Source organism: Coenobita brevimanus, chromosome 60, assembly GCF_032717465.1.
Source record: "Coenobita brevimanus isolate Jiangsu-jjx chromosome 60, ASM3271746v2, whole genome shotgun sequence".
NCBI lineage: Eukaryota > Metazoa > Arthropoda > Malacostraca > Decapoda > Coenobitidae > Coenobita > Coenobita brevimanus.
Genome location: NC_137013.1, coordinates 2,985,572 through 3,007,581, shown reverse-complemented (window position 1 = coordinate 3,007,581; position 22,010 = coordinate 2,985,572). Strand labels below are relative to the sequence as shown.

At 46.4% G+C, this 22,010-nt stretch overlaps 2 protein-coding genes across 2 annotated transcripts; one reads left to right on the top strand and one right to left on the bottom strand.

Moving 5' to 3' along the window:
• The first annotated feature begins 1,361 nt into the window (after nucleotides 1-1,361).
• On the top strand, nucleotides 1,362-3,126 carry LOC145403148 (cuticle protein 21-like). Its single transcript, XM_080274970.1, has 3 exons — nucleotides 1,362-1,373; nucleotides 2,587-2,652; nucleotides 2,815-3,126. The coding sequence occupies exons 1-3, from the start codon at nucleotides 1,362-1,364 to the stop codon at nucleotides 3,124-3,126; spliced, it is 390 nt and encodes a 129-aa protein (XP_080131096.1).
• Nucleotides 3,127-18,320: 15,194 nt separating this feature from the next.
• LOC145403109 (uncharacterized) lies at nucleotides 18,321-19,125 on the bottom strand. Its single transcript, XM_080274938.1, has 2 exons — nucleotides 19,042-19,125; nucleotides 18,321-18,701 (listed from the first exon to the last, which is right to left on the bottom strand). The coding sequence occupies exons 1-2, from the start codon at nucleotides 19,123-19,125 to the stop codon at nucleotides 18,321-18,323; spliced, it is 465 nt and encodes a 154-aa protein (XP_080131064.1).
• Nucleotides 19,126-22,010: the final 2,885 nt, after the last annotated feature.

The following is a 22,010-nucleotide window of genomic DNA, read 5'->3' as shown; positions in this document are numbered from 1 at the left end:
TGGGTAGATGGGGGAAAAAAAGATTCATTGAGGAAGAGGTCTAAGAAATATACAGATCCATGGTTAGAAGTGAACCTTGTGAGAAACTAGGTTCATAAGGGATACGTCCTTGAGGGAAATGGGCTCAAGTGGAAATACAGGTTCACTGGGTAAAAGAAATCCATGGAGAGAATAGGTCCATGAGAGATAATAAGTCCATGTGGGGATTTTTTTTTTTTTGGGGGGGGGTTCACATGGGAGAAAAATGGTTCTATGGAAAAAAAAAAAAAAAAAAGAGTGTATGGAGAAAATGGGGTCCATGAAGGGAAAATCAGTCCATGATGGGAAATTGGGCCAAAGGGGAAAGTAGGTCCACAGAAAAGAAATAAATTTATGGGGTAGAAAAGGTCCATGTGAGACACAGGCTCATGGTCAAGATCGGTCAATGGGGGAAATATGCCCATGAGGGAAATAGGTCCAAGAGGAAAATGAGACAAGGAGGAAAATGGTCCATGGAGGAAAAAAGGACCTTAGGGTAAAATAGATGGGTGGTGAGGTGACCGCTGGGAGGTGTAGCCAGAGATGAGCTCATTCGCTAGTAGTAACGATAGTATTATTATCTGAAAGGTCACATCCAGCTTCCTTATATGAAGTGTGGAATTACCCTCCTGTTATTTCGCCTGTCTATTTGTCTTTTGCTTCCTGATAGACCATTACACATCTAGGTAAATGAAGTTTTAATTTTTGATGGCTTTGCTTCTTCAGTCTGGTGACATCTTTTCACCATCATCATCATCTGGACCTCCTTTCCCAACCTAGGGCAGGGAGTGGAGTAGCAATGGCCAGACAGCCAAAGTTTGCCAATTCAATGGGCCACGCTTCCATTCACTCTATCATTCAAGCCCTCGAAATCCTGGCACCATCACATAGGCCACAAAAAAATTTCACAACGTTCTGTAGCGTCACATATACCTATCTGATAGAGCCAATCTTTTATGGTTATTAATGCTGTCTCAGGTGATATCATGCAGCTTCGAAGAGGCTTTCAAACTGGATGGATCTGATACATGTTTGTACTACTACAATTGAAAAAATCGCTTAATAAAATCGTCAAGGAGGTCAAGAACATTGTGGAGTTGCTCAGTTATTATGGACAATTAAAAGATAAAATTGAAACTACCATTTATTCTCGTGCGATAAGTTCATGATATAATTGACCTTTACCGCTTTTGTCACAATTCAATGAAACCTCAGCCAGAAGAGGCCAAGAGGAGGAGGGGGAGGCGGTGAGAAAGTGTGGCAGGAGAGGGGCGAGTGTGGGTATATATGAGGCTGTGGGAGGTAGACTGGCCAGTAACGTCCCCACTTACCTACAGTCAACAATGAACGCCAAGGTACATGTTAAGTGCTTTACTGAGGGCTTGGGTATCTGCTCTGTTTATTTTCATTTGGAGAAGAGTTTCATTCCATTGCAGTTTGTTTCCGTAACTCAGTGGCAAGATAAGAAAATGCTGCGATTATGCATCCATTCCTTAGCATTTCTTTGTGACTTGCACCATAGTGCAGTGTTAATCTATTGCATTGTTCAGCATTCAAGATCGAGAAATGGCTGTTTTAGGCCAAGTTAGAGTAAAAACACTATGATGTGTGCGTGGACTGACGAATTCTGCAGGTTTACTTAGTAAAGAGGTTTCAAAGGAAATTTAAAATTGTAACCATATTGGGTAAAAAGAATGATTAGCTACTTTTGGTATTAATTCAGTCTTATAATAATGAAGTTTTCAGTACGTAATGATGCTGAATGGTCAGAAAGTGGAGATTATTGCGCCTTTAGGTAGGTTGATGAGCAAAGATGTTAGCTTACAGGATATTATATGAGAGAGGCAAAGAAGGGACGAAGGGTGACAGGTACTGGAGGGCGGTGGCAATGAATTCCGAGATGAACATGAAAGTAGAAAAAAATTATTCCATGACAGTACAGTGATCGCTACATCAATGCATGGCGGTGAATACCAGCCTTTGCCAAAAGGACGCAAGACTTGAGTGAGAGAAGATTAATAATAGTTGGGAGGAGTGTGTGGAGATACATGGAAACACTGACAGATTAATGAGAAAGTTCAGGAGCATTGTGGTATTGATATGGAGGTGATGCAAAGTGTTATATAGAGGACCCTTAGATGGTCTGGCCATGAGGAGCGAATGAAACTTTAAAGATTGACTAATAGAGAAAATGTAACTACCATGGGGAGAGGGAGAGGAAAACCAAGTGGTGAATTGAAATGATGAGGTGGAGAGGTAGGCTACGTGGGAGTGCATGATGTAAAATGGAGAGAGAAACGCCTGATTGCTTAGGATAGAAATGTTGTGACGCGATTTTTTTTTTTTTTTCGTGGCAACATCCTCCAGGGTATAGGCGTCTAACTGTAGATGGAGAGATAATTAAATGCATACTGCTTAACAAACCTGTTTTGATGTAAGTTAATTAATAAAGCTGATAAGAAAATTGTCTTCTTGTTCTGAACTTTTCTTTAATGATTGTGTACACTACCTTTTCCAATAATGTGCAGTACTGTCATTCATACAATATCTTCCTCTTTTTGTCCACAGATCCTCATACTGCTGTGCCTGGCTGCCCTGGCTGCCGCCGGGAGTGTCGATTCCTACGGCTCCCGTGTAAGTCAAAAAGGCCTTCCTGAATTTACTGGACATGAGAAATAGACTTTTGTTTATGATAAACTGCATGTCAGATATGTGCAAAGGAGGTTTCTTGCTGAATATTACAGTTTATAATTACTTCCATCAATGCAACAAAAATAAGTTCAGTAATTATTCCAGCAACAGTCTCGCGAGTCTTACGAGTCCGGTGAAGCCAAGTACGAATTCGAATGGTCCGTGAAAGACGACTCCTCCGGCAACGACTTCGGTCACCAGGAGGCCCGTGACGGCGAGCACACCCAGGGGTCGTACTACGTGCACCTCCCTGATGGTCGCCTGCAGAAGGTGGACTACCAAGTGGACGGCGACTCTGGCTACATTGCTGATGTCCAGTACGAAGGTGAAGCTCGCCACCCTGACTCCTACGAATCAGCTTCCGTCGAGTCCTACAAGCCTCCTCGTAGGTACTACGACTCCAAAGAATCAAAGTAAACAATACTCTGGACTCCATGGCAACGGAATGAACGACTCATCCGTATCGACCAGATGCCGACCCAGCAACGGTGACCTGATGAGTAGCACCTTACAATGTACTGTACTGCAAGGTGTTCAAGTATTTAATGTGTTTTGTTTTAAATATTTATTAAACTGTATAAAGACTACCCTTAGTTTAAGAACCCATCGTCTGCCATACTTTATTTATAAAGTGTTTTGAGTGTCAACAATTCTGTAAATAGACCTTTATTTGTGCATAGTCTCCCGCCATGACAACATTTTTCCCTCCCAGTTTATGGAGCTAACTGACTTCCAAGGGAGAAAGCAGACTCTCTTTCAAATGTCAGAAAAAAAAAATCTATCTATCTATCTATCTATCTATCTATAGCCCGACGCCCTAATCCCGCAAAGGGTGGCCGCAGACAAAACGCCTCCAAGTCGCTCTGTCACCCACCATTTGACTACCCTCCCCCAAACTCACTCCCCCCTCCCTCATATACCTCTCAACTCCATCCCTCCACCTCATCCTCGGTCTACCCCTCCCTCCACCTCACCTACATACACCCTCTTAGTCAGTCGTTCATTCTCCATTCTCTCCACATGCCCAAACCACCTCAGTGTATTTCTCCTAATCTTCTCAACCACATCCACATCCACCCCACAACGTTCCTTCACTTCTTCATTCGTCAACCTGTCCCTCCATGTCACTCCACATGCTCCTCTGAAGTAACTCATTTCCACTGCTCTAACTCTTGACTTGTTCCCCTCTTGCAATGTCCACGCTTCGCTTCCATACGTCAGAGTAGGAATCACAATACTATCATGCAGTGACTTCTTAACTTCCATACTCACCTCCCTATTTCTCATCAGTGCTTTCAGTGTACCAACAACCTTCCTTCCCTGCTGTACCCTTTCATGCACTTCATCCCCCAAAGTTCCATCCTTACTCATCACACTACCCAAGTACTTGAATGCACTCACATTCTCCATATCCTCACCATCCAAGCTCACTGTACATTCTGTGACTGCATTCCTTTCAAACACCATAATTTTACTTTTGTTTACATTAACTTTCAGCTTCCTCCTCCTACACACTGTCCCAAATTCATTCAACAAACCTTGCAACTCCCATTCATCTTCACTCAACAATACTGTATCATCAGCAAACAGCAACACCGGAATCTTCCAAATCTCACCCTCATTCATTAGAGCCACCTCCACATCCACTGCCCTACCTTGCACCTCCTTTACAACCCCATCCATGTATATATTAAACAGCCATGGAGACATCACACAACCCTGTTTCAGTCCTACATTGAGATCAAAGAACTCACTCAGCTCACCATCCACTCGCACCGTAGCCCTAGCTCCTTCGTACATACTCTTCACAGCACTCAACAACTTCCCCTCCACTCCATATATACTTAATACCTTCCACATACCTTGCCTATCTATTCTGTCATAAGCTTTCTCCAAGTCCATGAAGGCAGCATGCACTTTCTTTCCCTTCTCTAGATACTTCTCCACTAAACATCTTAGAACAAATATCTGATCTACACACCCTTTTCCCTTCCTAAATCCCCCTTGTTCTTCTCCAACTAGCTCCTCTGTCATATGCCTAACCCTATCAATGAGTATTCTACTATATATTTTACCAGTCACACTAAGAAGGCAAATACCCCTATGGTTACCACATACTTCTCTTTCCCCTTTTCCTTTGTATAAAGGAATAATTATACCTGATATCCAGTCCTCTGGAACCCTTCCCTCTTCCCAAGCCAATCTACACAACTTCCATATCCACTCCACAACAATCTCACCCCCATACCTCAGCATTTCACCACACACTCCGTCAATTCCTGGGGCCTTTCCCAACTTGATCTTCTTCATTGCTTCCACTACTTCCGCCCTACTGATCTCTTCCTCCCTCCTCTCATCTCTTCTTCTCCCAGCCATTTCCCAACCACTTATACTCGCACTGCTCTCACTTTCTACATTCAACAAATCTTCAAAGTGCTCCTTCCATCTCCTCAATTTCTCTCTCTTCTCCACCAACAATCTATTATTCATATCTTTCATTCCCTTACTATTTCCCCTTTCACACTGCCTTACTTTCTTTACCTCCTTCCAAAACAATTTCATACTCTCCCTCCATTTCACACTCAGATTCCTCCCAAACTCTTCATCCACTTTCTTCTTACTCTCCTTCACCAGTCTCTTCACCTCACTTCTCCTGCTTACATATACCTCTCTCTTCTCTCTCTGATCTTCTCCCCTACCTCTGCTCGCTAACCATTCACTATATGCCTTCTTCCTTTGTTCCACAGCTCGTTTCACCTCATCATTCCACCATCCTGTCCCTTGCACACCCTTGCATCTCCTCCTCACTCCACAAACCACCTCACACGCAGCGCCTATCTCTTCTGTGAATATCTTGCATACATCTTCCACTCCTTCCATCTGCTCTAGCTCATACCTTCCCAATCTTTCTTCCACTATCCTCTTATACTCTGCCATTTTCTCACTCTCTTGCAATTTCTCCACTTTTGTCAGAGGAGCTGTTTCCTCCTGTCTTCCCCTTCGTCTCCTCAACCATTTTCTTTGTAGCTTTACCTTGGCCATCACTAAGTAATAGTCAGAGACTCCATTCCCCCAACCTCTCCACACTCTTGCATCCAACACTTGTCTTCTTAATCGCTCATCCACACACACATAGTCTATCATTGCCTTTAGTTCAACAAGCTCACCATCCATCCTCCTCATTACTCTCCATGTATACCGGTGGATCATCTTATGGCGAAAGTAAGTGTTGGCTATTGCCAACCTCTTACCAGCACAGATGTCCACCAAAGCACTACCATTCCCATCTACTTCAGCTGGCACACCCCACTGACCAACCACTCCATCCATTCGTCCATTCCCAACTTTGCCATTCATGTCTCCAATCAAAAACACTCTCTCGCTCCTCTCAAATTGCCATACATGCTTCTTCTCTCGCCCAAAACTCATCTTTCACTCTTGCCACTCGGTCCTCTATCGGAGCATACACACATACCATCGGCCACGCTTGTATACCTACTTTCATCCTCACCCATACAATCCTTGCACCCACTGTTCCATACTCTCTTATATTCTCCTTCCACTTCTTGCTTATCATCAGACATACTCCCTCTCTTGCCCTCTCATTCTCATTAACTCGCGCACATATACCTAAACTATATTCCCATTCTCTCATCCTTTCACCTTCCCATTTAGTTTCAGTCAATCCACATATATCCACTCTTGCATCCTCAAGCACCTGAACAATCTCTCTCTCTTTCACTTCATCATTCACTCCTCTCACATTCCATGTTCCCACCCTAAGAATGTCCTTTGTCCTTTCCATAGTCGTCAACGTATGGTTCGTCCGAGTCCGAGGCGCTTTATTCGCTTGTTTAGTTAGTTCTTTTTACGAGGAGGGGCACTAACCCACCACCAACCCTTTTCGTCACCTCGTACGACAAGCAGGGATACTGGGGGAGTATTCTTGAAACCCCCCTACCCCCAGGGGTAGTACTGATGTCTGACTTACTGGAATATTGGACTCTTTTGCTCCTTAAAAGAGTACTAACAAAGTTATTTACCAGGGAAATTTGATGGATTTCTTTAGTCTTTTCCAGGTACCACTGCAAGAGACAAAACAAAGATCAAAACTTTCTTAATATATAAGCAATGGTCTTCATTTTTTTTTTATTCTTTTATGATAACGAGGTTCCTTTACATTCAATTTCGCAGCTTTGTTCTTAGATGATCTTAATGAACGACCCTCAAAGTTATCAAAGTTTAGATTAATACATTCATATAGTGGTTCACAGCAGCTAAGCTTACAGCAGTTTCACACGCTTCATGGTCTCATCTACAGAGTGTGTGTTAACTAAAACTTATCGAAATTCCGATACAGAATGCATTGCTTTAATAACTTTAATTCGAGTACATCTTTTCTCACATTATTCTTGATACATCTATGCGAGTTTATTCACTGTAGGAGACCAATCGAACTCAAGGGTTGGACAGATTCTCCATTAACCCTTTCTATACTTTGCGCTATCATAAGCTGAAAAGATTCATATGAAAATACCTTTTAGAAAGACTAAATTAAAAGAAAAAAGCAACACTGAAAGAGTCCAACACGAACAACCATCAACAGGTCTACGGAACCAAATATTTGGCTTTGCCTTGTAACCTTGACTTTCAACCGACTGTACTCAAAATCGAATTACTTAATTCTTGCCTGACCCCCAACAGTTCCACTAAGTGGTGACATGTATAGGTGTATGGTATGTAGGAGGACTGCTGGGCCTTGATAGCAGGCTGTGAAGCCTATGCCCAGAGTCGGACACACACACAAAAAAAAAAAAAGTTAAAATTAGGTCATACCTCATTCAGTTAACATTGTCCTGCAGTTTAGAACTTCAACCTTTCCTCGCGACCTTGGCCTTTGATCGTTTCCAAAATCAAATCCCTTTATCCTTATTGAAAATTGAAGCTTTCTATGAAGCTGGGTGACAAACGGATACAAACTGTTAAAGTTAACGTTGCTATGTGACCTTGATCGCCAAGCTATTATTTTCATAAACACAGGATCAACTCAAAGGCTGCTCATCACGTATTCCATCTGGGTTGATCCAGATCAAACACAAACCATGTTAGTTATTTTCTTTCCACTCGATCACACAGGTCGAACTTTGACCTTGCTCTGTGACCTTGACCTTTGTCTGGTTGTTCTTATAATTGATCACCTTCGTTCTTCCATTACTTTCTGCTGTTCCCTAGTGGGGACGCTCACCATCCACTCACTCGATGTAGTGCTGCTGTCGGGTGTCTGCTCTTTCTTCTCCTCCATCCGTCTTTCCTTCCATCCTCTTCTGTCTTTCCTTCATTCTTTCCTTGTCCTTCTGCCTATGGGTGACTTTAGACTCCCTCTTCTGTCCTTCTTTCCTTCATTCTTTCCTCTTCCTTCTGCCTGTGGGTGACTCTACACTGAGTGCAAGCCAAATGGTTTCCTGTACACTAGGAAACCATTTACTACTCTGGGTGGTAACCATATAACCAAATTTTGGCGCCTGGTGGTTTAGTGCGTAATTATTGCGCTCCAGTCGGATTCAGCCGGTGAAGGTTTATATCCAAGGGGTGGTTGGGGTTGATTGCTCATGTAGTGCCACTCAGGGATGAGTGAGGCTGGTCACTCTCATCTTAAATGTCGGGACCGACTGCCTAGCCCCAGGCTCCTACTCTCCTCCTGGGGCAATGTAGGGTTGGATGATGGATGGATGAAAAACGGTTAAGACTGACCTTTAACTGGTTGTTCTCAAACCGAGTCTCTTCGTTTTTTGCATTATCGTCAATCCTGCCACCAAGGTTGGTCTAAACAAGATAAAAACTGCTAAAGTTAACCCTTGCTATGGTATAATTTGATCTAGCTCTACAACCTTAACTTCTGACTTACTGGTCTCAGTGACAACAGGCTTACCCTTTGGCAGTCTCTCTACACTTCGCAAAGTTTGGTTAAAATCAAATAAAAACTGAGTAAGTTACTTTGTTCATACACGACAAACACGTGCACACTCGTCGAACAAACAACATCCGCTTTCTCTTGAGAAGTATGAGTGTACAAATGCCTCACCAGATCGAAGGTGTTAACATAGCGGTGCAAGTTGTCTTTAGGATACACTGTATTTGTATACGACATCGTTCACGTAAGCTAATTACAGTATAATGAAAAAATCCTTAATTTTTTGTTACTCACAGTTATCAGACACTCTAAAGCACAAGGAGAGAGGAAACCACCGCGATATCTAAGCAGACGAAAATACGGTCTATAGTGGCCTATTGTTCACAAGAGCATTTCTGTAAGGGAGGGGGGGGGAAGTATTTTCTCCGTGTTTACAAGCTCTTCAAGAAATGAAGCAACAGAACTACGAACTTATTACTATTTCTTACTTCATATATTGTCACTTTCTGCGTAATATTCATTGGTACCTTCCTAAGACTATAAAAATAAAAAAAATACAAGAAGGAGCACAGAGTGCAACACTCATCCCAAGCAACTGGTCAAAGGGCTGAATATTTCAGATCATTACTGACTTTCGAGTCATTATTCTCAAAATCAAATTATTTATGCCTTGTCTGACTCTCAAGCCTTCCGCCAACACTCCCTGCTTAGCTCTCGTGGTGAGCGGACCTCTTGCCAGTCTCTCTCGAGTATTGGACTCTGCCTCAGTTACTGAGAAGCAATTTTCGGGAGTTTTTCCTGTTTTTGGCCATTGCAGGACTTAGCCTAATTTACTTAGGCGATTTTTCTCTTTTTTTTCTCTGTTTCTGGGTGGACTCTGTCTCTGACAGATAGCCTTGCGAGCTTGTGTGTGTGAGTGTGTGGGTGTTTTGTGAGTGTGTTTGTGAGTGTGTGGGTGTGTTTTTTTTTTTTTTTTTTTTTCCGGCTGCCGTTAGTGTCTCTCTGCGTGGTACGAAGCCGAACCCTGAAGGGCTGTCGTTAGGGCAGTTCCATGAGGGGGGGCCTTTAGGGCCTGGTTATAGGAAGCGCAGAGAGCGGCTCTGATAGATTAGGGAAGACCCGAAAGGGGCAGTGGCGGGGCCTCCCACGTCGCCCTTTAGAGGGCGGGGAGCATAGGTAGCCCGTCACTTTAGGGAACTGCCGGCTTTTTCTTAGTTTTTTTTTTTTTTTTTCCAGAGTGAGTGTTGGTGTATCTGTTTGGGTGTCTGTGTGAGTGGCGTCTTTGCGTGTTTGTGTGACTGTCCCTCAGGGACATGAGACGCACCCAGATCCCCAGGCCTACGGGGCCACCGCGCCCATCCCAGTCCCAGCAGAGGACGACTCGCCCTGCTGCTACACCAGGCGTGAAGCGAGAGCGGCGTCTCTCAGATGCGAGCTCTCACTCGTCAACGTCTGGTGACGTCTCCGCCTCCACTTCTTGTCGTCCTAAAGGGCAGGCTCCCCGCGCGAGGGCTGTCGCCTCAGCCTCCCCCCTTCCCACTTTGGCACGTGCAGCTAAGGTTGCACGTGTCCATGAGGCTATGGAGGAAGCTGCTTCGGCTCCGCTTCCCGTCCCTACCAACGCGCCCTCTGCTAATGCCCCTACTGCTGCCTGCCCATGCCGCCAGGCCCTTACCACTGCCATGCCATCTCCACACAGTGGAGCCCGTGCTGCACAGGCACCCGGTGCCGACCATTCTCCCGCTGGAGCTGCCCCTGCTACTACTACCGAGGACGCTGACGGCTTCATAACTGTGGCGCGCAAACCACGGCGAGCGCCGCAGGGAAACACCGCTCCTCCAGCATCAAGGACTTTGGCGCCACGGCAGCCTTCCTCTACTCATCGCCCCTCAGTGTCAGTCGTGCCTCCTCCACCTCCTCGCTCGTCCTTTCCAGCCTTCCGCGTTCCCCTCCAGGTGGGGTTCAGCACGAGCTACGATGCAGTAGCCGCCTTAGAGCAACACCTGCCGGGCCTAGTGGCTATGAATCGTTACGGCCGCGACGACAGCTGCGTGCTGATCCCTACCGAGGAGGAGTCTTATCTGCGCCTGAAGGCAGTGGCGGAGGAGGAGACCCCATTTGTCAAGCTCGTGGAGCTCACACAGGGCGCCCAGACTACAAGGGCGACGGTCATGGGCTATCCTCGGCGCATGCCGGTGGACATCCTTCTGAGGCATGCGCTAGTAGAGGCAGCAGAACGCTGTCAAAACCAGCGCACCAGGGAGGAAACACTGCAGGTCTGTGTGACTCTGCGAGGGCCTCTCGTGCCTTCCCTCGACCTGGGCAATTAGGGAGTTTTCCATCTCCGCCCCTTCACGCTGGAACCGCTGCGCTGTTACCGGTGCCAACGCTACGGGCACCACCGTGCCAACTGCAACCGCCCCGTCATCTGCGGCATGTGCAGTGGCGCCCACGATACGGACGAGTGCCTGCAGCGGTTCAAGGCAAAGCAACCAATTGCGGCCAAGTGCCCCAATTGCTCAGGACGACACCACGCCTGGCACCGCAGCTGCCCCGCGAGGGTTCAAAGAGTGAACCAGGGTCGAGAGAGGCAGGTTGCTTTTGTGAAGGAAAATCAGGCCACCAGCGCCACTCCAGCTCCCCCCGGCACCTTCATCTGGGGACAACAGCGCCGCCCTCCCAGTCAGCGTCCACCACCTCTCAGCGACCAGGAGTTCCCTCCATTGCCCTCGGCTCTTACTGTGGTCCAGACCACAGCAGAGGTTCACCGCCAACAGCCGCCTGTCTCGCCACCACTTCCCACGGTAGCGCCAAGTCAGCCCCTGACGCTTCCGCCACCAGTACCTGGCTCCACACCCAGCCCACCCACTGCTGCTGCTCCACCAGTTCTTGCGTTCACGGCGGAGGATCTGCGGGACCTGGGTTCCCAAATTGCAGTGGCCGTTGCCCAAGCAGTGTCCCTCAAACTGGGGATCACCCTCAAGGCGGCCTCAATCGCCTCCGCAGCCGATTGCATCATCGATCGCGCAATTGCCAGGAAGCAGCATGGTCCCGACACCCATCCTGCCCCTCGACGTCCGGCTCGCTCAACAGGGGGACCACGGACTCCCCCCCGCAAGCCGGCTCGCTCTTTCAAGCGAGCCAAGCCCAGGAAGGCCACTGCTCTGTCTTCCACCCCTCAGCAGAGTCGGCCTCGCCCCCTTCCAGAGCAACAACCAATGCACGTCGTGGCACCCTCGACAGCCATGGCCTCACCTCCGTTGCTGGAGGACGTCCGTCTCTGTCTGTCTCCGGACGGCGGGACGGCTCCCCCCTTCGACTCCTTCAGTGGAACTGCCTAGGAGCACGGAGCAAGCTCCCGCTCTTGCAGGAGGCGGCTGCAAGGTACCGCCCACATATCATATTACTGCAGGAGACCCTGCTCCCAGACAGTTCCACATTTCGTCTCACGGGTTACACCACCCATCTCCTCCCGTACGTTCGTGGCGTCACACGGGGATGTGCCGTTCTGGTTCAGGACCACATTGAGTGCACAGACTGTGAACCTCCTCCTTTCTGTGGACCTGATGTGGAGGTTCTGGGCGTGGTTCTCCATCTGGCTACGTCGTCCCTGACGGTATACAACGTGTACCGAAGTCACAGGGGCTCCCTGGAGATGGGAGATTTGTTCTCCCAGGCTGCCAGGGGCACTGTGTATGTCGGGGGCGACTTTAACGCCCACCATGCCTTGCTTTCATCGCCTCTCCCGTCCAATGATGCAGGGCGGCACATCTCTTTGGTACTGGAGGAGATGGATGGTGTATCTCTCTTAAATGATACAAAGGTCGCTACTCATGTGGCTGGGGGCCGTCTCAACCTATCCTTTGTGTCGTTCCCTCTGGCTGGATCTGCGACATGGTCACTTCACCCCCACCTCACTAGTGATCATTTCGCAGTTGAAGTTACACTACCACTGCCTCCACTCCCACCTCCCCCTCTCCCTCCACCGAGGTGGGATCTCCGCAGGGCTGACTGGCCGGCTTTTGGCCGTGTGTTAGCTGCGGCCTTTGAGGCATCTCCTCCTGCCCCGGACCTCGAGAGTCGAGCAGATCAGGTAGCCCGTGCTTTTTCCCAGGCTGCCTCTCTCACTATTCCTCTGCAGCGACGATCCACGCGGTGCTATCGGGACGGCTGGATTTACTGCGACAGGGTCAGGGAGCTGAATCACAGGCTCAATGCAGCATGCAGGCAGTACCGGCGGCGCCGTACATCCCCTCACCGTCGGTGCTTGGCTGCTGTCACACGCCATGTGACGTTGGAGAAGCGTCGCCTTAAGGAGGAGGCGTGGATTAGATGGTGTCGAACCTTAGATTCTCACTCCACTCTCCGTGAGATGTGGAGGAGGATCCGGTCCATCTCTGATCCACGTCCACCTCGACCACCGTCACACCCTGACCCTGCTGCTGAAGCCAACCGTCTTGCTCAGCATTTCGCGGATCGTTCTGCTTCCCACAATCTTCCGCAACCTGTCCGAGCCCTACAGGAGCAGCTGTCGGCTTCTCGTGTCGCTGCTGTACAGGCTGCTTGTGCCAGACCTGACCCCGCTGATCCTCCCATCACCAGCAGGGAGCTTCATAAGGCGCTGCGACACAGAACCGACACTGCACCTGGCCTCGATGGGCTTGTCTACTCTCTCTTGTCTCATGCTGGAGATTGTGGTAGTGAGAGACTGCTTGGTCTGTTCAATCTCTCGTGGTCTGAGGGCCGTTTGCCGAGGTCGTGGAAGACAGCTATCATCCACCCGATTCCAAAGCCTCGCGATCCCGACGCCATGCGCCCTATCTCGCTCCTTAGCTGTGTGGCTAAGACAGCAGAAAGGGTTGTGCGTGCCCGCCTTGCCTGGCGTTTGGGACCGTTGCACCCGAGGACTTTTGCATACCATCCTGGCAGGAGTGCTTCTCACTGCCTTGCTTCCTTCCTCGGGGAGCTTCGAGGTGGACGGGGGATGGCAGTCTTCCTCGACCTCGAAAAAGCCTTTGAGCTGGCAAGCCCTCTAGCCATCCAGGCAGCCTTTGCGGCCCGAGGAGTTGGGGGTAGACTTCTCTCATGGGTGGGGGATTTCTTTTTGCACAGGTCGGCAGGGGTCAGGTTTCAAGGGGAGCTCTCACCGTTTTACCACCATCTTAACGGCACGCCCCAAGGGAGTGTTCTCAGCCCCTTGCTTTTCAATGTCCTTGTTGAAGGGCTATTAACGGTGGATTATGGTCCCGGCGTGACTCTGCTGGTGTATGCTGACGATTTGGCACTGGTCTTTTTCGAGGGGGACTGTTTCACCCAGGCACCCGCTGCTCTTTCTCGGCTACACACCAAGTGTAATGAACTCGGGCTGAAGGTCAACCTCGGGAAGACCAAGTGCCTACCTTTCGGTCTCCGCCCTCCAGACCGTCCTCTCTTGCTTGATGGCTGCAGCATTGAGCTGGTCAGGCTCCACCGCTACCTGGGCGTCTATTTTGATGCTGGCCTCACTTTCGCCAAGCACGTCAGGTACCTGCGGGAGCGGGCTGCCACCCGAACTTCTGCTCTGCGTTATCTGTCTCGTCGCAGTCTAGGGGCATCCTATAAAGTGTTACGCACCTTTTTTGTCCACGCTATCCGCTCTCTTGTGGACTATAGTGCCATATGTCTCACCAGCCTTGCCCCACATGTCTCTCAGTCCTTGGAGGTCCTTCAAAATGAGGCACTCCGCACCATGCTACATGCGCCACGCTGGACAAGGTTGGTTAACCTATGTCTGGAGAGTGGTTTTCCTTCACTGGCTCATAGAATTGCATTGCGTGCAACAGCTGAAACACTCCGGCTTGTGCATCGCCATCCGCACCTGCCGGTCTCGGCTTTACTGCGGCGTTTAGCAGGCCGACCCCCTGACCCGCTTACTCGCCATGACTGGGCTCGTGCCACTACGGCCCTACTACAGGATTTGGCCGTGGCTTCGGAGGTGTGCAGTGATCCTGAGGTAGACTGTCCAGGTTACTTGCCTCCTCCCCCCTGGTCGCCCCCCCCTTTCACTGTTGTCTATCCCTCAGTGCCTAAGCCTCGCCACTCCATTCCGGCAGTTCTTCGGCAGGTCAGTCTTTGTAGCATCTCTACTGTCAACTCAACAGCTTCGGCAGTCTATTATACGGACGGCTCAGTCTCATCCGATGGCTCAGCGGGGGCGGCTTTTGCTTTGACTTTTCCTTTTGGACCATACACTGAATCCTGGCGCATCTCCACGGGGGTCTCAGCCTTCCAGGCGGAGCTGGTGGCTCTTCTCGGTGCCTTGCGTCATGCTTACCGGCATCAGCATCAGCGAGTCGTTCTGCACACTGACTCACTCTCTGCCCTTCAGTGTCTGGAGTCTCTCGCGCTTACATCTCACCGTTTCCTACTAACGGCTATATATACTGTTGCGTCTTTCATTGAGCAGCGTGGTGGCTCAGTGATTTTTCACTGGGTCCCTGGACATGTTGGCGTTTGGGGGAATGAACTGGCAGATACAACTGCACGTGCGGCTAGCACCCTCCCTGCTGTCACATTTCCGCTTCGCCCCTGTGCCACCCGTGTCCTCTCAGAGGTGTATGCCACTATCTACAGGCGTACCAGGGATGAGCATGAACTCTGTATTGCCAAGGGATCATGCTCGGCTGCCTGGTATGCGGCGGCCACATCTTATTCACCTCTTCCGATACCAACTGGATTACCCAACTTTATTCTAGTTAGGATTAGGCGTCTCCGCTTAGGTTTCCTGTGCTACCGCCAGGTTGCCGGCTTGGAGCCTGACCCGTGCCCCCATTGCCATGCATGGTCCGCCGATCCTTTATCCCATTACTTACTAGACTGTCCGGCCACAGCGCTGCTTCTTGCAGGTCCTGGCGGAGGCTTCCCTCGTACTGGGGATGATGTCTTTGATGCAGCTAGGGTTGTTGGCAATGCATCTTTTCGGAGAATTTTGCGCACTGTGCGGGACTACCCTCCTCCTCGGTAATTCTCTCAGGCATTGATCCTGCTTTTTTTTTTTTTTTTTTTTTTTTAAGGCTTTTCTCTGACGGGCTCTTAGTTTGCCCGTGCCCCACCAAGTGTGGGTAAATATCAAACAACAACAACTTCCGCCAAGTTGGATCAAATAAGCCCAGAACTAGGTTGACTTTGCCCAGTGACCTTGATCATTGACTTTCCATGTAACCTTTACCTTTGATGAATAGTTCTCAAAATCTAATCCCTATAGCTTTGCCTTAACATGCACTCATCCACAAAATATGGTCCATGTCGAATCGAAACATCTGACCTTGACATTTTACATAATCTTTAAAAAAAAAAAAAAAAAAAAAAAAAAATCAATCTCTTGGGTGATCCTCAGCCTATCTACCAAGTTGGATCCAAATCAGGTCAAAAGAAAATTTAGATGCCTTGTTAACACAGACACATGAATTTAAGTTTGATCTTGCCTTATGACCTTCAACTTTGATGGATTGCTCCCAGAAATGAATTCTTTCGTTCTTGCATGACCCAGCGTTTCCATCAAGTTTGGTTCAGATCAGAACTAAGTTGTTTGAGTTGACCTTGGCCTGTGACCTTGACCTATTACCATTCCGTGTGACCTTAACCTTTGATTGTTCTGAAAATTAAAACATATTATCCTTGTTTTATCCTTAACTCCTCCACAAAAGTTTGCCTTAAACTAGACAAAAAAAATAAAAATGATCTTGCCATGTGACCTTGATCTTTGTCCCATTGTTATATAAAGTAGGTCAATCCGCTGGGGGATCCTCAGCCAGTTCACCCAGTCTGAGCCAAATCAGATCAAAACTGTTTTATTCATATTGTTCACACACAGACACACAACTTTGATCTTGTCCTGTGACCTTGACCTTTGATAGATTTTTCTCAATATTCAATCATAGCAATTTTCCTATATCCTCAAACCATCCCCAACTTTGGTCTAAATTGGACGAAATCTAGTGAAGCCGATTTTGCAAGATCAGATTTTGACCTAGCTCTGTGGCCTTCACCTTTGACATTTAAAAAAGAAAAATAACTTAGTATGTCGATCAAGTTTGGTTTTAAAATTTGTGACTCATTTAGCTGACACACATACAGACACAATCGCAAACACGTCACTCAACACCCGTTTTACGATTTTTAAACTTCAGGTTTGGTATATACAGGGTGGTCCATAGATTGCATTCTTCAGTACTGTGTTACGGGAACGTCTCAGTCAGCTTAGGAGGCTGAATATCTGGTCGTTTCATAAAACTGATAATGAAGCATACAATGAACTGACGTAAAAACAGAAGATATTATAAACCAGGAAATGTATTATGTAGAGTATGATGCAGATCAACACTGGTAAATCATGACAGAGCCATCCCCACATCATCTTGGAATTGGGTTACGTAATATATGAACCACCTGTACTTTGTCTCATTTATATTTCAGTTTCATGGCAGCTTTCGCAAATTATTTCATGAGCACATTATTCTCCATGTCAAAACTGGCACCTGGATTTGAAATAATGTAAGTCAAATATTGCAAAATTACTGTGACCTCTTTTTACTGACTGCATTAAAACCCTCCTTTTTTCAAGGAAATTATTTATTCTAAGAGGAATCTCAATTTTAAAAGCTACAACTAATGCTGCTTTGCAAAAGTCTGATATATGCAAACTCTTGCCTGTATGTAAGAGCCTATAAATCCTTTCCTTTACTCTTAGTGTTGTGCTATTTTTTTGATATTATAAGAAGTAGAAAATTTTAAAATTAATAATTGCAATATAAATCCGTAATCTAAGTAGACAATATCAGAGAATTTCGATAAATGATAGTCAGGATCGTTAAGATTAAATTTTAATCATTATTTAAACATGTATCAAGTACAAGATTTAGTCTAACAAAAGAAGGTTCTGAAGGATTTGGTTGATATTTGGTTAGTGAGCTTACACTGATACAATGCAAATAACGTGAAAATTTCATGAAAATCGGTGAGTTAAAAAAATTATGTCCACACAAAGTGCCAGGATATATTTTACAATCTTAAATATTCACCATTTTTTATTTTAGTATACCAGGACAGTGGAGTAGCTTCGGTATTTAGCAGTATTTTCACTGATTTATTCACGTTGTTTACTCTGCTCACTTTATTACTGCTTTCTTTATAGATTTTCTCTGTTAAAATATACGCACAGTTATCTGAGGAACTGACTTTATTTAAATGATATATATACAGTACGGTGAAAGAAAATACAACTGAACATTTTATACACACATCTTGAACAACACATCAGCATATACTGAACGATACCAGTGATAGCACTAAAACAAGGGAAAGACGTAGCTAGATGAAATTCAGTGTCAGACATCTCATTGAAAATATTCGTCTATGATTGATGTCTGGAACCTTATTATAACACTAGTCCTATTTTCAAACACAGGCATACGTGATGTAATGTGGGAAAGAGAAGAAGAAATCGTCTAAGGTCTCTCAGAAAGGCGCCTGAAAAAAGACAAGTAAATGGACACAAACGACCAAAAACATAAGCTACTCGGTACAAAACGATGAGTGACAAAACATCTGTTAATGAAAGTACTTCCAACACACACACACACACACACACACACACACACGTGCATGCATCAGCATATTATCAGTGTTTAAATTTCTGGTAATCAATACATGTTGTACCAAGTTATCTTGAGTAGTACCCATGTGATCCCTCGCCAGATTCATTTGAATCTTCTTCAGACTCGTCTGACTCTTCTTCAGACTCATCAGAGTCTTCTTCAAACTCGGCCTCGCCCTCGAACGTGACCTCGGGAACGAAGCCGGAGTATCCGTCCACGTGGTAGGTTACGGTCATGAGGCGACCGTCGGGCAGCTGCACGTAGTACGACCCCTCAGTTTGGTCGCCGTCGCGGGACTCCTGGTGGCCAAAGTGGTTCTCGGAAGAGTCGTCCTCCACCGACCACTCGAAGCTGTACTTGGCCTCGCTTGATCCATACGGGCCATAGCCCTCACCACCCTCATCACCTCCTTCATCTTCATTGTCGGCGTGTTCTTCGTTAGCTCCCTGGTGGATTACTGATCATTTACACTACTGCACATTCAAAAATTTATCTGCTTCATTAAAATATCTTTATTCATTAATTTTCATATTTACACTAAACTGATCTTATGGAAAGTGCCTTGGTCGCCTGTTCATTGTAGATAGACAAACACAGTGATATATATATATATATATATATATATATATATATATATAAAATGTGTGTGTGTGTGTGAGAGAGAGAGAGAGAGAGAGAGAGAGAGAGAGAGAGAGTGTACGGTGAAACGTATTTACAGAAGAAATGCGAAAGATTTAACATCAAGCATTATATAATGATGTAACCTAACCTAACACAATATCTTACCTCCTGCTCCCGATATCTGAAGGATGGCCTCTGATCTGCTGACACCATCGCCACCCCAGCCATCAACAGCAGGGTCAGTTTCATCTGTGTAATATGAGAATGATAAGTCACAGGCATTTTCCTCTTTTCTGAAAGTCAATACGGATATTAAATAGCAAAAAAAAAAAAAAAATCTTAATTCTGATTGAAGCTGATATTATTCAATTTTTACATTTGCCTTTCAGTAGAGTGATTTTTTGTTTAGTGGTTGTATCACTTGTATCATCTGGTTATCACTAGAAAGTGGAGATAAGTTCAGTACAATGCACAGCAAGTATGGAAACACAGATCACGTGCCTATCTATCCATCTATCTATACATATATCTATATATCCACCATCCAATTACTCCTTTGCCCGTGAAGACTGTTGGGATCCGGCGTTATGCTATCTAGTCCAGACATTTTATTCATGCTTTGCTCCTCGAGCATGTTTGAGTGGAATATTTGTACATGACATGAACACTAAACCCTAAATCTCTCAGATGTAAACCCTTATGAGCCACATCCAGTAGAAGTGGCTTATCTCGCCAGACCACTAATTTTCTATTTGACTATGTGTTTACCTCCCAAAGTAGTAAATGGTTTCGTGCGATACAAGACACTAGTTTGTGACTCAGTGTCGAGTCACCTGAATTTATCTTTACTATGAGAGAGTGGACGGTAAGTTTCCCCATATTCTCTATAACTAATTAATAAATCAAAGAAAAGAGTAACCACAGAAAATACGTCACTACTTGAGAAACTAGTAATTTGTCGTTGCATCCGTACCTTAGCGAGCATGGTTGTTGTTGTGACAGAAGCGACTACTGACCCCTTGCTGGTTGAGCGTGCCTTATATATCCTGAAGTTGCCAGGATAATTCGGGTCAGCCAACCTGTCTCGCAACCCAGCAACCGGAGTCACGCCAGGCCAAGTTTTTATCCTCACTGTGTTGACCCGACGATATTTCACCGCCTCCACGCTCAGTATCCCTTTGAGATATTTTCATGTCAGGGGGAAAAGTGGGCCTGTACATTACCGTGGACATTGCAACATAATTTTTACCTGATTCGTGAGATGCAATGACAATGCGACCAACACGTGTATACTTTATTGTCGTCGTTGTTGTTGTTTGGTTACTTTTTTGGATGAAACTGTCGGCACACCCATACCAGCTAAGCTACACTGCCCAATCCTACAGGGTGTATTACCCCATCCTACACCATCACCCACCGATGCCCTCACCAATCCTCCTAACCCATTTCCCCTTCCTAACTTCAAGAGTAGTATGCTCCCAAAGATAGTACCACCATCCTCTCTCTCTCTCTCTCTCTCACACACACACACACACACACGCACACATCAGATCTTTAAGAGAGATCTGTTCTCTGTGCCAGCTCTTCCCTCAAATAATACTCATCTTTCCACAGCGTAATCGTCTAATTCACCTCACCACTCGCTGCCACTCATGCATTTCTACCAAGCTTTCCTTTTTTCTTTTTTCTTTTTTTTTTTTTTTTTGTTCCCCCACGTCTGACTTGCACCATACTAGTCAACGTGCAGAGACCTTCATAACACACACATCGCCCAGTATTCTACACTACCCACCAATATCAGCCCATCCCACTTACCCCACCAGTTTAATGAATGTTTCGATTACGAGCCGAACTGATGGTAGGTATTGGCGACCATCATCCATTCACTTGATGTAGTGCTGTCTACTGTATTTCTTCCCTCACCTTTATCGTTCTTTTTCCTGGTCTGCCCTCTTCTCTTCCTATGACTCCCATCCTTCCTGCCACTTTATATGTTTCTTTCCAATTCAGGTAGCCCCACACTGAGTGACAATCCTAATGGTTTTCCGTAACGTTGCAAATCATGTACAGCGCTGAGTGATAACGCTACAGTCAACAGGTGATGTGGAGCCTACTACGGTGCCCCTTGTAAATGGTGGAGGGACGTAAATACAGCGTTCATCCGGGATTTTTCTGCCACATTCTTCTCCAGCAACTTGCTGTGCCGAGACGCTTTCTATCCCAAAGTAAAACCATTTCATTTCATGGACGGCCCTGCGGTTGCTTGCCTGAGGTTCATGGGTCTGCTCGCCCAGACAGACTAGGGTAATACAAGAACAGCAACAGCCAGCCTAAGATTGCGTCCATCCATCCATCGTCATCCCCCTCAGTCCAGCTCACTGATCTAGGCCTACCCCACCCAGTCTTGAAATGCGCGAATCGACCTATCACAGAAAATCATCACTGCCATAGGACTTATTTCTGGCACTACCCTCACTGCACAGTTGACCCTTGTGCTGTGTGGTGCGGTGAGGATCTGTCCCTTCTCCCCTTGGGGCTAAGATGCGAATGAATGTGTGTGTGTGTGTGTGTGTGTGTGTGTGTGTGTGTGTGTGTGTGTGTGTGTGTGTGTGTGTGTGTGTGTGTGTGTGTGTGTGTGTGTGGATGAGTAAATTGGGAGTGTGTCGTCCTGTCTCGACTACCTCCCTTTCTTTGGGGGAAGCAGCCTAGGTATATAGATAGATAGACTACCCTCACACACATGAACTAAAATGATCTGTGTTACTGCGAATCAATCCGATGGACATAAAGGGAACGTAAAGTACCTGAAAAATTTTAGACTGCATTCTTCCAAACACCATCACATTCATTTAACTGTTTAATTACGCAAGCCTTCATTGGTATGCTGAAACAGTCGTAAACTGATCTTGATTCTGAATATGGGTGAAATGATGTAGGTTGGTTAGAATGGATTTAGACTGAACTGATTGCACGTGGGTGGACTTAGGCACATCTGGTTGTGCTCTGGTGCATGTAAATAGACGTCACTGGTCCTGAAAGCCACTGAACTAGCCTAAACTCTCCTAAAATCACCTGATTGAGTTTGAAGGTAGATGAAGGACTTACATGAATGCTAATGACCTCAGAAGTGATAT

Excerpts from the sequence above, each read along its gene's own strand:
- LOC145403148 (XM_080274970.1), top strand. Across the intron at positions 2,653-2,814 it reads TCGATTCCTACGGCTCCCGT|CAACAGTCTCGCGAGTCTTA; the intron begins GTAAGTCAAAAA and ends TAATTATTCCAG.
- LOC145403109 (XM_080274938.1), bottom strand. The coding sequence starts at position 19,125 with ATGAAACTGACCCTGCTGTTGATGGCTGGGGTGGCGATGGTGTCAGCA. Across the intron at positions 18,702-19,041 it reads TCAGATATCGGGAGCAGGAG|GGAGCTAACGAAGAACACGC; the intron begins GTAAGATATTGT and ends GTAATCCACCAG.